We start from the raw sequence: 13,212 nt of genomic DNA on the forward strand, positions 1-13,212 counted from the left end.
CTCCAAGTTATGCCTGTACTATGAACGATTATACCAGAACAAATTAGATAACCTAAGTGAGATGGACAAATTTCTAGAAACACACAACTTACCAAAACTGATTCAGGAAGAAACAGAAAATCTCAACAGGCCTGTAACACGTAGAGATTGAATCAGTAATTAAAAACCTCCCAACAAAGAAAAGTCCAAACATTAAAGAAGAATTAACAACAATCCTTTACAAACTCTTCCAAAAAAACAGAGGAAGGAATACATCCTAACATTCTGAGAGACCGGTATTAGCCTGATACTAAAATTAGGCAAAGACACCCCCAGAAAATAAAACTACATACTGATATCCTTTAAGAATATTGATGCAAAAATCCTTAACAAAATACTTGTAAGCTGAGTAGGAAATAGAGAATAGGAAAATAATAGAATTATTAAACCAGAGTTGTTTTGTTGAAAAGATTAACAAAATTGACAAACCTTCCAACTTTTCCACTAGTTTTTGTCTTGGCAAACTGTATTCTAGATTTCTAAATCTTTCCTGTTCATTATGGCATCCTGTCCTTGCTTCCCTCCTGTCTATAGAGATGAGTGTGAAGGGAGCTTTCCTCTGTGTCTGTCTGTGTTGGGGGCTTTACTCTGACACAGTCAGCGCGAAGCATTGCCCTCTACACTGGGTGACTCTTTTTTGCAGTGAACCTCTTGTTCCATGACCTCTAGGTAACTCTGTATAATCTCATAGAGGTAATGGTTTAAACTTATCATGTAGGGAGTTCTGTTCTAGAGGGAGACATGAATATTTGTCATTTTGGAAACCATGGTTTTAAAAAATATGTGTATACACATACATTTTTATTGCAGTATAGTTGATTTACAGTATTTTATATAAGTTTCAGGTGTACTACATAGTGATTCACAATTTTTAATGGTTATATTCCATTTATAGTTATTATAAAATATTGAGTATATTCCCTATGCTGTACCATATATCCTTATTGCTTCTCTATTTTATACGTAGTAGATTGTTCCTCTTAATCCCCCACCCCTATCGCGCCCCTTCCCTCTCCCCACTGGTAACTTCTAGTTTTCTGTATCTGTGAGTCTGTGCAAACCACATTTTTGAAGTGGAGATAAAAGTGCCAGAAAGGGTGGATTCTTGTGAGTCTTCTACAATGGCTATGGTGTGCAGAAATTCCCTGCGTAGTTTTGGAGGAAGATTGCATTTTTAGGGCAAGGACAGTTGTAAATGTCAGTTATTTGGACTCTTTAATTTTCTGGTAGACTGGACTTGGGTAAAAATAAGCACATGCATGTGCTGGGTTTTTATTCTCCTATTATCAATACATTTTTTTCTTGGGGGGTGTTAGTCATTAAGAAAGCAGTAGTGATTATCTTCAAAATTTGTTTAGTGCAAAAGTGTTTGGCTTTGTAACTTTCAGTTTGGTCTGGAAGTGGATTCAATATTTATTTGTATTTGGAATTCACCATTAGTACAGTAGCAAATGTTGTCTGACAGAATACACGAAGCTGTGTGGATGGCCGTGTGAAACTTAACCTTGATTTCTAATTTGAGAAATACTCTCTGCTAGTGTTTCTTAATGAGTATCTGTCAACACTGCTGTTGCACTGACCTTCAGAAGGTACCCCCAGCACCCAGGGGCGGCCCCTCTCCTGAGATGACCTAGGCAGGAGGCTGGAGAAGGTGAGCGCGGTGGGACCTGACTGAGGCCTTCTTCCCCGGGAGGATCCTCACTGCTATTCTCTCAGCCGGGTCACAAGGCCTTGGAGTGGGTTATCGGCTGCGTGAACTCAGAGCTGGAGGGGCTGGCAGCCCCCGCCGACGCCAGGGCTTGAAGCACCACTGGCACCTGGCCTTGTGGTTCCCTGCACCCAGGACAGGAGACACAGAGTCCGGGCAGCAAGTTGACAGCCGGGGCTGTACACACACGCTCTACATGTGTGTCTGAGGGAACATTCGTGGTTACTGCATGCGTGCCTGGGGACACTGAGGAGAAGGACTCTGGAAAGGGGCTGAATTTGCTACATTCGGGCCTGTTGTTCACCTTTACCTTTCTTTTTTTGGTGGAAAGATTTTTTGTTTAAGAAGTTAAACTTTTGATATCCCTTTCCTAGAAACCAAAGTATCAGGGTGAAAAAGGAATGGCTTTCTCACACTCTGTAACCTCCCACATTCAAATGGAAAGTTCTTGTGGGTGCTGATCCGCAGGTTTGCTGGGTGGATATTTGCCTCGGATTCTCAGGAAGGATGACCTGTCAGAGGGCGGGAGCAGGTTTTAAACGTGAGAACCTGAGGTTGGCCTTGGAGTTTGTTAACATGACACATTCCAGGCCGTCAGCCCCGGGGCTCCTGCCAGGTCCAGCTGTGACTGCTCAGACCAGGCCTGGCGCTCCGTGCCCCAGGAGCCCTGTGCTCCGTCAGGGGCTGGGTGTGGCCTCTGCCCAACCTCCGCCGACCTGCCCGTACTCAAGTCTCGTGTTCTACAAACATCACTTAATTTGTCAGACTTCATTATCTCCCACTGACTACAGACCTTAGATTTAATTACGGACATGTGTTTTTAATTATATGTATACAGTAACATAAAGAAAGCATCCTTATTTCATTTTAGTTTCTGAACATGAAATGGGATACATTTTTATGTTTAAGCAAACCAACCAGTTTAGTGTTTTAGAGAAATGTGTATCAGGAGGAGGTATTTATTTTGACAATGTATTACTTGTGTAAGGTTTATTTTTTTGCCAAAAGCATAGAAAGAAATCCAGAATTCTGCTGCCTTTCCTCAGTTTCCTGTGTTACATCCCTGTTATTGTGGCCCTGAAGTCTGGTAGGAATAAAGTTGAAATGCACTAGTTACTGTGTCAAATATGCAGATAAACCAGAAGTTACTGGGCTGATGTTCAAGAGAAACCGAGAGTATTTTCCGGAAGCTGGGCCCCAGGCCATCCCGTGGTCTGTGTAGGCACCAGCCTCCTGGTCGGGTGGCCCTGCCTCGCTGTTACTGTAGAAGCAGTGCCAGGGGCTCTGGGATCAGAGGCTTCTCTTCTTGTAGGAAAAGCAATGGTGCTGAATATCCTTTGAAGAGTCTTCTGCCCATTTGGCATTAGAACCAACCGTTGCAAGTGTCTGTGATTTGAGCCAGTGCCTTTTGGCTTTGTAAGAGTGGGTAACTGTGCCAGCATTTCTGTCCTCATGTTAAGTAACGGGGTGCTTTGATGTAGGAGTTACCTGCTGGGTGTCTGTTACAAGTTCCATTTTCTTCCAGAGTAGTCTTCCCTAGCGGACCTCCACTTACGGCTAGGCCTTAGTGAATGCCCATATATTAAGAACAGATTTTCATAGGTCCTGTTACAACTTCAGTATCCAAAGGAGAGGCAGGGTTGTTCTGGTGACTCTGGCGGCTAGGGAGAGAGCACTTTGCCAGCCCACTGTGGGGCTAAAGGCGTGCGGGAGTGAACCGGGCAGACCACGTGACCTCTGAGCTTTGTTCCTGTCTGTAAAGTGTGGACACTGGGACCTACCTCAAAGTATCCAACCAGAAAGTGAGGTGAAGGCCTCATGGCTCCCGGCCCACAGCGCTGTTTCTGCCTGTGCTGGCCTGTCGCTGGGCTGCAGAGTCCCTTGAGGGGACCACTGGTGGGGCTGGAATTGGGAACACTGGGCTTCACTGATGGAACATACTTTTTTTTTTAACAATGGTATGTTTTGGTTTTTAAAAAAACTTTTATAATCACTAGTAAGAGTTAACTATCAACAGTGAAAGAGGCAGGCAGTAAGAAATGAATGGACACTGACTCAGTAGTGAATTGGATTTCTGGCCTTGACTTCTCATCACGTTCTATGCTTGTGTTTTCAGCTGTTATAGGACAGTTTGCTTAGGGCAGGAGTTGGCAAACCACAACCCATGAGGTGGGAATGGTTTTTGTATCTTTAAGGGTTGTAAATAAACCCCTCCACTCAGGAGCGTACGTAACAGAGACCTAAGAGGCCCATGAAGGCTGAAATATTTACCGTCTGGCCTTTTACAGAAAAAGTTTCTGTAAAGCCAACCCCTTTCTTAGAAATTCCACCGGATCTTTCAATCAACATAAATAAAACTAAATTTGGTCTCTTCCACCAAACTGCTTTCCTCTCCCTGCTTTCTAATCAGTGCTCCTTCCATTTCCCAAGTACAAAACCTGAGGAATTTGAGACGATGGACATTTAGATTGCATCCATGTCTAGGCCATTGTAAATAGTGCTGCAGTGAACATTGGGGTGCATGTATCTTTTCGAATTATGACTTTCTCCGGATATATGCCCAGGAGTGGGATCGTTGGATCATATGGTAACTCTGTTTTTAGTTTAAGGAAGCTCCATACTGTTCTCCATATTGGTTGTAACAACTCACATTCCCCACAACAGTGTACAAGGGTTCCCTTTCTCCACACCCTCTCTAGCATTTACTGTTTGTAGACTTTTTGATGATGGCCATTCTGACAAAAGTGATACCTCATTGTAGTTTTGATTTGCATTCCTCTAATAATTAGTGATGTTGATGTCTTTTTATGTGTTTTTTGGCCATTTCTTTGTCTTCTTTGGAGAAATGTCTATTTAAATCTTCTGCCCATTTGTGATCGGGTTGTTTGGTTTCTTTTTTTTTTTTTTTTTTTTTTTTGATATAGAGCTGCATGAGCTGTTTGTATATTTTGGAGATTAATACTTTGTTGGTCACTTTGTTGGCAAATGGGGTTGGCAACACCATTCTGTGGGTTGTCTTTTCATTTTGTTTATGCTGTGCAAAAGCTTTCAAGTTTAATTAGGTCCCATTTGTTTATTTTTGTTTTTATTTTCATTACTTCTACAAGGTGGATCAAAGAAGACATTGCTGCAATTTATGTCAAAGAGTGTTCTGCCTATGTTTTCCTCTAGGAGTTTTATAATGTCCAGACTTACATTTAGGTCTTCGATCCATTCTCAGTTTATTTTTGTGTATGGTGTTAGAGAGTGTTCTAATTTCATTCTTTTACATGTAGCTGTTCAGTTTTCCCAGCACCATTTATTGAAGAGACTGTCTTTTCTCCACTGTATGTTCTTGCCTCCTCTGTCATAGATAAATTGACCATAGGTGCATAGGTTTATTTTTGGGCTTTCTATCCTGTTCCATTGATCTATCTTTCTGTTTTTGCACCAGTACCATACTGTTTTGATGACTGTAGCTTTGTAGTATAGTCTGAAATCAGGGAGCCTGATTCCTCCAGCTCCATTTTTCTTTCTCAGGATTGCTTTGGCTATTCGGGGTCTTTTGTGTTTCCATACAAATTTAAAAATTTTTTGTTCTAGTTCTGTGAAAAATGCCATTGGTAATTTTTTTTCTGGCTGTGCCCGACGGCATGTGGGATCTTAGTTCCCTGACAAGGGATAAAATCTGTGCCCCCTGCATTGGAAGTGTGGAGCCTTAACCACTGGACTACCAGGGAAGTCCGCCATTGGTAATTTGATAGGGATTGCTCTGAATCTGTAGATTGCTTTGGGTAGTATAGTCATTTTGACAATATTGATTCTTCCAATCAAGAACATGGTATATCTTTCCATCTATTTGTGTGATCTTCAATTTCTTTCATCAGCATCTTATAGTTTTCAGAGTAAAGGTCTTTTGTCTTCTCAGGTATGTTTACTCCTACATATATATATATATTTAAGATCTATTATTTATTTTTTTTTATTTTTGGCTGCATTGGGTCTTCGTTGTGGCATGCGGGATCTTTCATTGTGGCACGCGGGCTCTTCATTGTGGTGCACGGGGTTCTCTCTAGTTGTGGCATGTGGGTTTTCTCTTCTCTAGTTGTGGTGCGCAGGCTCCAGAACGTGTGGGCTCTGTAGTTTGTGGCATGCAGGCTCTAGTTGAGGTGCGCAAGCTCAGTAGTTGTGGCATGCGGGCTTAGTTGCCCTGCGGCATGTGGGATCCAATTTTCCCGACCAGGGATGGAACCCAAGTCCCCTGCACTGTAAGGCGGATTCTTTACCACTGGACCACCAGGGAAGTCCCTATTGCTATTTTATTCTTTTTGACGTGATGGTAAATGGGATTATTTCCTTAATTTCTCTTTCTGATCTTTTGCTGTTAGTATGTAGGAATGCAAGAGATTTCTGTGTATTAATTTTGTATCCTGCAACTTTACTGAATTCACTGATGAGCTCTAGTAGTTTTCTGGTAGCATCTTTAGGATTTTCTATGTATAGTATCATGTCATCTGCAAACAGTGACAGTTTTACTTCTTTGCCTGTTTGGATCCCTTTTATTTCTTTTTCTTCTCTGACTGCCGTGGCTAGGACTTCCACTAGTATATTGAATAAAAGTCACGACAGTGGACAGCCTTGTCTTATTCCTGATCTTGGAGGGAATGCTTTCAGCTTTTCACTGTTGAGAATGATGTTAGCTCTGGGTTTGTTGTATATGGTGTTTATTATGTTGAGGTAAGTTCCCTCTATGCCCACTCTCACTGGAATCAAAACCAAGGTCTAGGCATTGGCCCAGATGATTCTGATCCAGGTGTCATCAGACCACACTTTGGGGCATATTGGGTCCCCTCCCTCCTCTGAACCCACCTTGAAATCTACTTCCATGAAGGTGTTCTTGACTGACACCAGCTCACAGCTTACTACAAATACCTAGACATTTATATTGCTTTGGATTTTTTCAAACTATTTACACATGTATTTGACCAGGAGCCAAGATGAGATGTTTACTTTGCACGCACAGCCCTGGGCATTCACTGGGTGCTTGGTGACATGAGGACTGGATTCAGAATCATAGCCCTTGGTGGGAAAAGCAGGTGGAAACACAGCAGGGTCGTGAGCACAGCATCGGAAGTGGTGACCTCAGGTGTGATGCTGGGCTAGTGGTTTGACCTTGGGCAAATGACCACCTTGCTATTCCTGTTTTTCAGATGTCAAAGAGGGTATGCATAGCACCTGCTTAGAGTTGAGTATCAGAGTTGTGGCTGAGGGTGCTTTGCACAGTACCTGATATAGAAAAGTGCTTGAAACCAAGCAAGACCCTGCAGGACCTTTGTGGTGACAGACCCCACCCTCCCATGTCCCCTGCCTCTTGTTTGTAGAAAAGCTTTAGCCTCCTAGGCCTTCCCCAATTTCCAAAGAGCAAATTTAATCAGGGAAGTGAGAAAATGCAGAAACAAATGAAAACAGTCAAGCAAGTCAAAGTAATGATAATTTAGCCATTAAATGAACTCAAGGACCTTTAGTTCCTCCGCAAGGGCTATAAGTAATATCCTGAACTATATCCTGAGTTGTTTTGCAGATACTAAATCCTCACCAGGTGGAGAAGTTAACTGCATGTTGACCACAAGCACATAGACCCCTAGAGCGGTTAGAATCAGAAGGTTGATGATGTTAACTGCTGAAATACCACCCTGTTACCTCATCACCCACCGAATCAGACAAATGTCCACAGGCTGATATGGCACCCATGACCCTCTCCCTCACCTTGCCTTTAAAAACCCTTGCCTGAAGGACATCAGGGAGTTTGGGTCTTTTGGTCACAAGCTACCCATTCTCCTTGCTTAGCCCCATGCTGGGTGCCTTGCAATAAATGCTGTACTTTCCTTCACCACAACCCAGTGTCAGTAGGTTGGCTCTGCTGCATGTTGGGTGAGCAAACCCAAGTTTGGCTGGAAAACAATTTTGGTGACCCAGGTGGGCCTTCCATCCCAAGTGGGCATCTTGCCAATGGCACACTGGCCCCTGGCCATTGGCAGTTCATGGATCCTGTCCAGCAGCTGCCTGAGCACTTTTTTCTAAGGCGCAGTCCCAAGTGCTTGCACTGACTGGACATTCCTGGCCCATGGCAGTTTTGATTCCATGGTGATGGAAACAAGGCTCTGGTCCTGATCTGGTTTGGTCTGTGAGACCTCTCTGGTAAGTGGCAGAACTTCCTATGTGACTACACCATGGTATTCTTCCCTACTGGGTTGCCTTGCTTAGAATTTTCCTTTTGGCGGGGGCTGTGTGGAGGGGAGACGTAAAACTTGGTCATCTGGTTTTAAGTGGAATGCCACTTTAATTGGATTTCCCCTTCTGGGTCGAGGAGTCCCTCAGCCATCCAGCACTGCCTGAGTGGTAATTGGAAAACTCCCTGTTAGACCAAGGCTGATCTGCACCCCTGTCTGGAATTCCAGATAAGAAACTTTCCATTCTCATGCTAGGGAACTACAACCCTGAAAGGCCACCAGCCAACACTCTGCCGGGTTCTGATGTGTTTCTGGAAATATCCACAAAATGAGAAAAAAGAGGGGGGGAGGAATCGGAGCTCTATTCCATCTCATAGTCCCCTGGGATGTAATTTGCAAAACTGGGAGAGCTTTAGTTATGCTCCTACAAAGAGATAGAAAGAAAATGATTCTTCCAACACTGTGTGGCCACAATATTCTTTAGACTTGAGAAAAATTCCAAAACTGGTTCTTTTTTTACTCAGAGAAAACTGGCTTGATAAAATATTTTTTCAAAATTCTGACCCTGAGAGAACAAAAGTATTCCTAGGAGAAAGCTTTAAGTTATAACTCTTATCATGTCCTTGGAATGCAAACACAGTCCACAATGCCTGAGACTACAGCCTTGGGTTAATCAGTAGAACCTGAAACTGAAAGGAAAAAAGGGAAAACAGGCTTAAAATTCAAGTGAGTAAACTTACTCCAACTGTTATTTATAAACTAATGAGTTTTATAATGTCTGATTCATGACTAAGTTTTAAAATAAAGCTATGAGATCTCTGATTCTGTCTTCATGTAAAAATGAATCTATGAATGAGCTCTATTTAATTTGCTTAAAGGAAATTAAGTGCTTATATAAATTCTCAGAAATACAACAGAAACTCTCATGTGATCTGGGGAATATTCAATATTAAATTAATATCTGGCATTAAAGTTACAGTTTGGTGGTTTAATTAATACAGAAATGTCTTTAGAGTCATCAATATTAAATATAATACTTTTATCATACCTAGATTTAATAGAAGCCAGTAAGTTCATATTATATCTGCTGTAAAATTTGTCAGCAAAAAAATTAACTTGGTATGATGATATTTTCATAAGCTCTGAAATAGAGATAAATGGGATAGAAGCTTTTAGGTGAACTCTTTAGGAATAATTACGCTTTCATTTCTCCAGAGGTTGGTAACTTGAAATTTTAGAATTTTACTAAATTAAGGTAAATTATGAGAATTCATTGAATGTCTAGATCATTTTTAATTAAGATAAAATACTGGAATATTGATTGCTAGGCAAGTCTAAGTTTGCCTATCTTCTTATGAGAGAAAAACTAAAAACATATGTTTATTAGACAAACATCTTGGACCATGTTAAAAGAAAGAAATTATGCTATGAGAAAATGTATGTTTTTAAAGGTTATGGAATGTTTTCATTAAATGTGCCAGTGAGGAAATGCTGATGTAAGAAACAGTTCACAATTGCTTGCTTCTTGGTTTTTGCTAGAGAATAAGGTTTTTAAAACTTAAAAATTACAATATATATGCAATTAAACTACTAAAGATAGTAAGGGAAGCTTTACAATATGTAAAGAAAGTAGTATATATGTTGTCAATGAGAGAAGGTATAAAGAATGGAAATATTTTGTTAAGTGAAAAAAAGAGTAATTTTATCCTAGAGCTGGTTGTTTCTGGATGAGAAAGAAAATAAGGGACAAACTAATATGGATACAGAAAGTGATAGAATGTTTGTGGAAAAGGAACCTTAAGGCAAGAGTTTTGTTCATGGTCAACACTGGCTAAGATTAGATTCAATTTAATTAAGTAAATAAATTTTGTTACTAAAAGTAGGCTGGTACAAACTGGAGTTTGATTTTCTCTGTTAAGAGAATAAAGTATTCCTGCAATATTGAGCTGCTTTTGATGACATATTGTAAGCTTCATAGGTTTTTCTTTCTCTGGCTAACTTTGGGATGTTTCAAAGGGCCCGTAAAGCATCTCAGTGAGAAATATTAAACTAATTAGAATTATTTGGTATATTAAATTACATGAGAAGCATTCGCAAATGAGTGGTGATGAACATTCTTAGGTTATACTGTATGGATAAATGTCATTAGTGTAAGTGTTCTAGAAATTATATGAAGTTCCTAAAATTTGAATATGTCCTGATACTCTGTTATCAGTCAATTTTAGCTATTATCTTAAAATGCTGTATATCAACTTGGTTAAGTTTGTCCAATTGCATTTTAATCAGATCTTTCCCTGTGCCTTTTTAAGTCTTTTTTCATCCATGGAGAGTTATTGTTTCACTCTGATGCTTTTGCAAAAATGCTTCATCTTCAAGACGATTCATAGAAAGCACTTTTGGACAAGTACAGGTTTCTGATAACTTTTAGATCATACAGCTGAACTCGGTAAGAAATTAAAGAATTATAATAGAAACCCAAATGACCTCATAAAACTGTTTACCAAATGTTTGTCTCCCTATCAAAATGGAAAGAAAATTCTCTAGTAAAGTTGTCACAGAGTATAACTAATCATGACATGTATCACTACTTGTTTTAAGTCTGTTGTTAGAAGCACATGTACAATGTTTATGAGACAATTCAGTATAATTGATAAAATATATAGCCTATAAAATGCTTCCCCATTAATCTAGCTCTGAGCTTGTTTACTGTCAGTTTTCCCCCAATGTGGACAACTAGGCAAATGTGTGTACACACAAAAGTAGGCCTTGCACTGAAGGACAGGATAACCAGGGTAGGCAACTACCACCCTGGGCATCACAGGGCAGGCAACTACCACCCTGGCATCGAGGGAAAAATATTTTGATCATCAATGCTTTCTATAGATTTGCAATCAAAAGGGGAAAATGATGGAGGAAATTCTCACATATTGAGGTAGGGGGATGTCATTCTGGCATACACATGATTTAACTTGAATTTTAGGCTAATCAAAACAGTCTGTTTATGGCCTATTAAACATAAATCGTACATCCACTTTAACCATTAAATGAAATAATGCATTTAAAAAAATAGAATAACCATGGTTCAGGCATCCAAATGGAGCTGGGTGTCTGTTGTGGACATGGTTTCAGATGTGTTCCTGTATTATCCCTTAAATTTTCTGAATTGTATCAGAATCAAGGATACCACCAGCTGTTCTCAAAACATTATCTGCTAGCAGCTTCCACCTTATGGTCATAAGGTCTCCTCTTGTAACTGTGAAACCTTTCTCTTACTTTAGGAATAGTAATGGCAAATGAGACAATTCAAGACGTAGCCTCCCAGCAGAAGGCATTACATTCTTTAACAAGAATAATACGAGAAAATAAAATAGCTTTAAATTTTGTTTTAGCAAAAAAGGAGATATATGTGTAATGGCCAGTAGCTCCTGCTATGTATAAACACCCCGGAAAAAGTGAAACCCAAATAAATAGAATCATTCTGAAGGTTACTTGGTTACAGAATGTATGTAAAGAGGAATGACCCACTTCAAAACTTATGTTTTCTGATTGCTATCTGGAATAGGAAGACTCTTTCAGGGACTACTACCAGGGTGTGCATTTTGGTCATTATCCTGTAATATGAGTACTAATTTTCAAATATTTGTTCAGGTGCTATGACAAAGGAATCAGGGACTTCCCTGGTGGTCCAGTGGTTAAGACTCCCATGTTTCCACTGCAGGGGGGTACAGGTTCAATCCCTGGTCGGGGAATTAAGATCCTGCGTGCTATGCTGTGCGGTGAAAAAAAAAAAAAAAAGACAAAGCAATCAGAGAGGTAATATTTTTCATAATACAAAATATTGATGCTAAGCTTGAGACTTGAGAATTCTTTAAAATTAAAGTCAATGAAAGATTTGACAGCCAATATAGTGGAGTAGAAAGACCCTGAGCTCACCTCCTCTGACGAGCACGCCAAAATCACAACTATCTGCAGAACAACCATTGACGAAAAAGACTGGAGCCTACCAGAAAAGATCTTCTAAAACAACCCCAACAAGCCAGGAGAGGCATACACATGATATAATCAAAATTCCATACCTCTCCCTTGGGTGGGCAACACACACCTGGAAAATAATTATATTGCAGAGGTTCTCCTACAGCAATGAGAGTTCTGAGCCCCACGTCAGGCTCCCCAGTCTGGAGGTCCAGCACCAGCAAGATGAGCCCCCAGAGCATTTGGCTTTGAAGGCCAGCAGGGCTTAACTGGAGGAGACCCACAGGACTGGGGAAATAAGAGACTTCACTCTTAAAGGGTGCACACAAAACCTCATGCACACTGGGACCCAGGGTGAAAGCAGTAATTTGATAGGAGCCTGGGCCAGACCTACCTGCAAGTCTTGAAGAGTCTCCTGGAAAGGTGGGCGGTGGCTGCAGCTCACCCTGGAGACAGACACTGGGGGCAGACATAGTGGGGAACTTTCAGCTGTGTGAACACTACTGAGGCTGGTGGCTGACATCTTGGATCATTAGTGCCAAGACCTGGCCCCACCAAACAGCCTGCAGGTGCCAGTGCTGGGACACCTACCAAAGGCCACTTCTCCAAGGTCAAGAAATGTAACCAACCTACCACATACATAAAAATACAAATAGCAACTTAGACAAAATGATGCAGCAGAAGATTATGTTCCAGATGAAGGAAAAAGATAAAACCCCAGAAGAAGAACTAAGTGAAGTGGAGATAGGTAATCTACCCGAGAAAGAGTTCAGAGTAGAGATGATCAAAAGAACTCTGGAGGGGAATGGATGCACAGAGCGAGAAGTTAGAAGTTTTTCACAAAGAATTAGAAAACAGAACAACCAGAGATGAAGAATACAGTAACTGAAATGAAAAATACACGAGAAGGAATCAATAGTAGACTAAATGATTCAGAAGAACGTATCAATGAGCTAGAAGACAGAGTAGCAGAAATCACTGCCACTGAACACAAAAAAGTAAAAATGAAAAGAAATGGGGACAATTTGAGACCTCTGGGACAATATCAAGTGCACTAGTAGGGGTCCCAGAAGGAGAATAGAGGGAGAAAGGGCCTGAGGAAATACATGAAGAGATAATAGCTGAAAACCTCCCTAACCTGGGAAAGGAAAGAGTTACCCAAGATCAGGAAAGAGGAACACACCAAGACACATGGTAGTCAAAATGACAAAATTTATAAAAGATAGAATATGAAAAGCAGCAAATAACACACAAAGCAGCTCCCATAAGGCTATCAGCTGACTT

At 40.8% G+C, this 13,212-nt stretch overlaps 1 protein-coding gene across 3 annotated transcripts in view; it reads left to right on the forward strand.

Annotated features, from left to right (window-relative positions):
* PRELID3A (PRELI domain containing 3A) overlaps positions 1–13,212 on the forward strand; it is a gene marked incomplete at its 5' end in the record, with an annotated part of 130,066 nt that overhangs the window by 24,784 nt on the left and 92,070 nt on the right. Inside the window, one exon of one of the 3 annotated variants that reach the window (XM_082853016.1) lies at positions 1,759–2,281. The exons of the other annotated variants lie outside the window; for them this stretch is intronic. Within the exon in view, the coding sequence (XP_082709142.1) occupies positions 1,759–1,842 (84 nt within the window). The 3' untranslated portion in view covers positions 1,843–2,281. Of the gene's footprint in view, positions 1–1,758; positions 2,282–13,212 lie in introns of those variants that run through there. 3 annotated transcript variants of the gene reach the window in all.

Source organism: Leucopleurus acutus (assembly GCF_964270905.1).
Source record: "Leucopleurus acutus genome assembly, chromosome: 13".
NCBI lineage: Eukaryota > Metazoa > Chordata > Mammalia > Artiodactyla > Delphinidae > Leucopleurus > Leucopleurus acutus.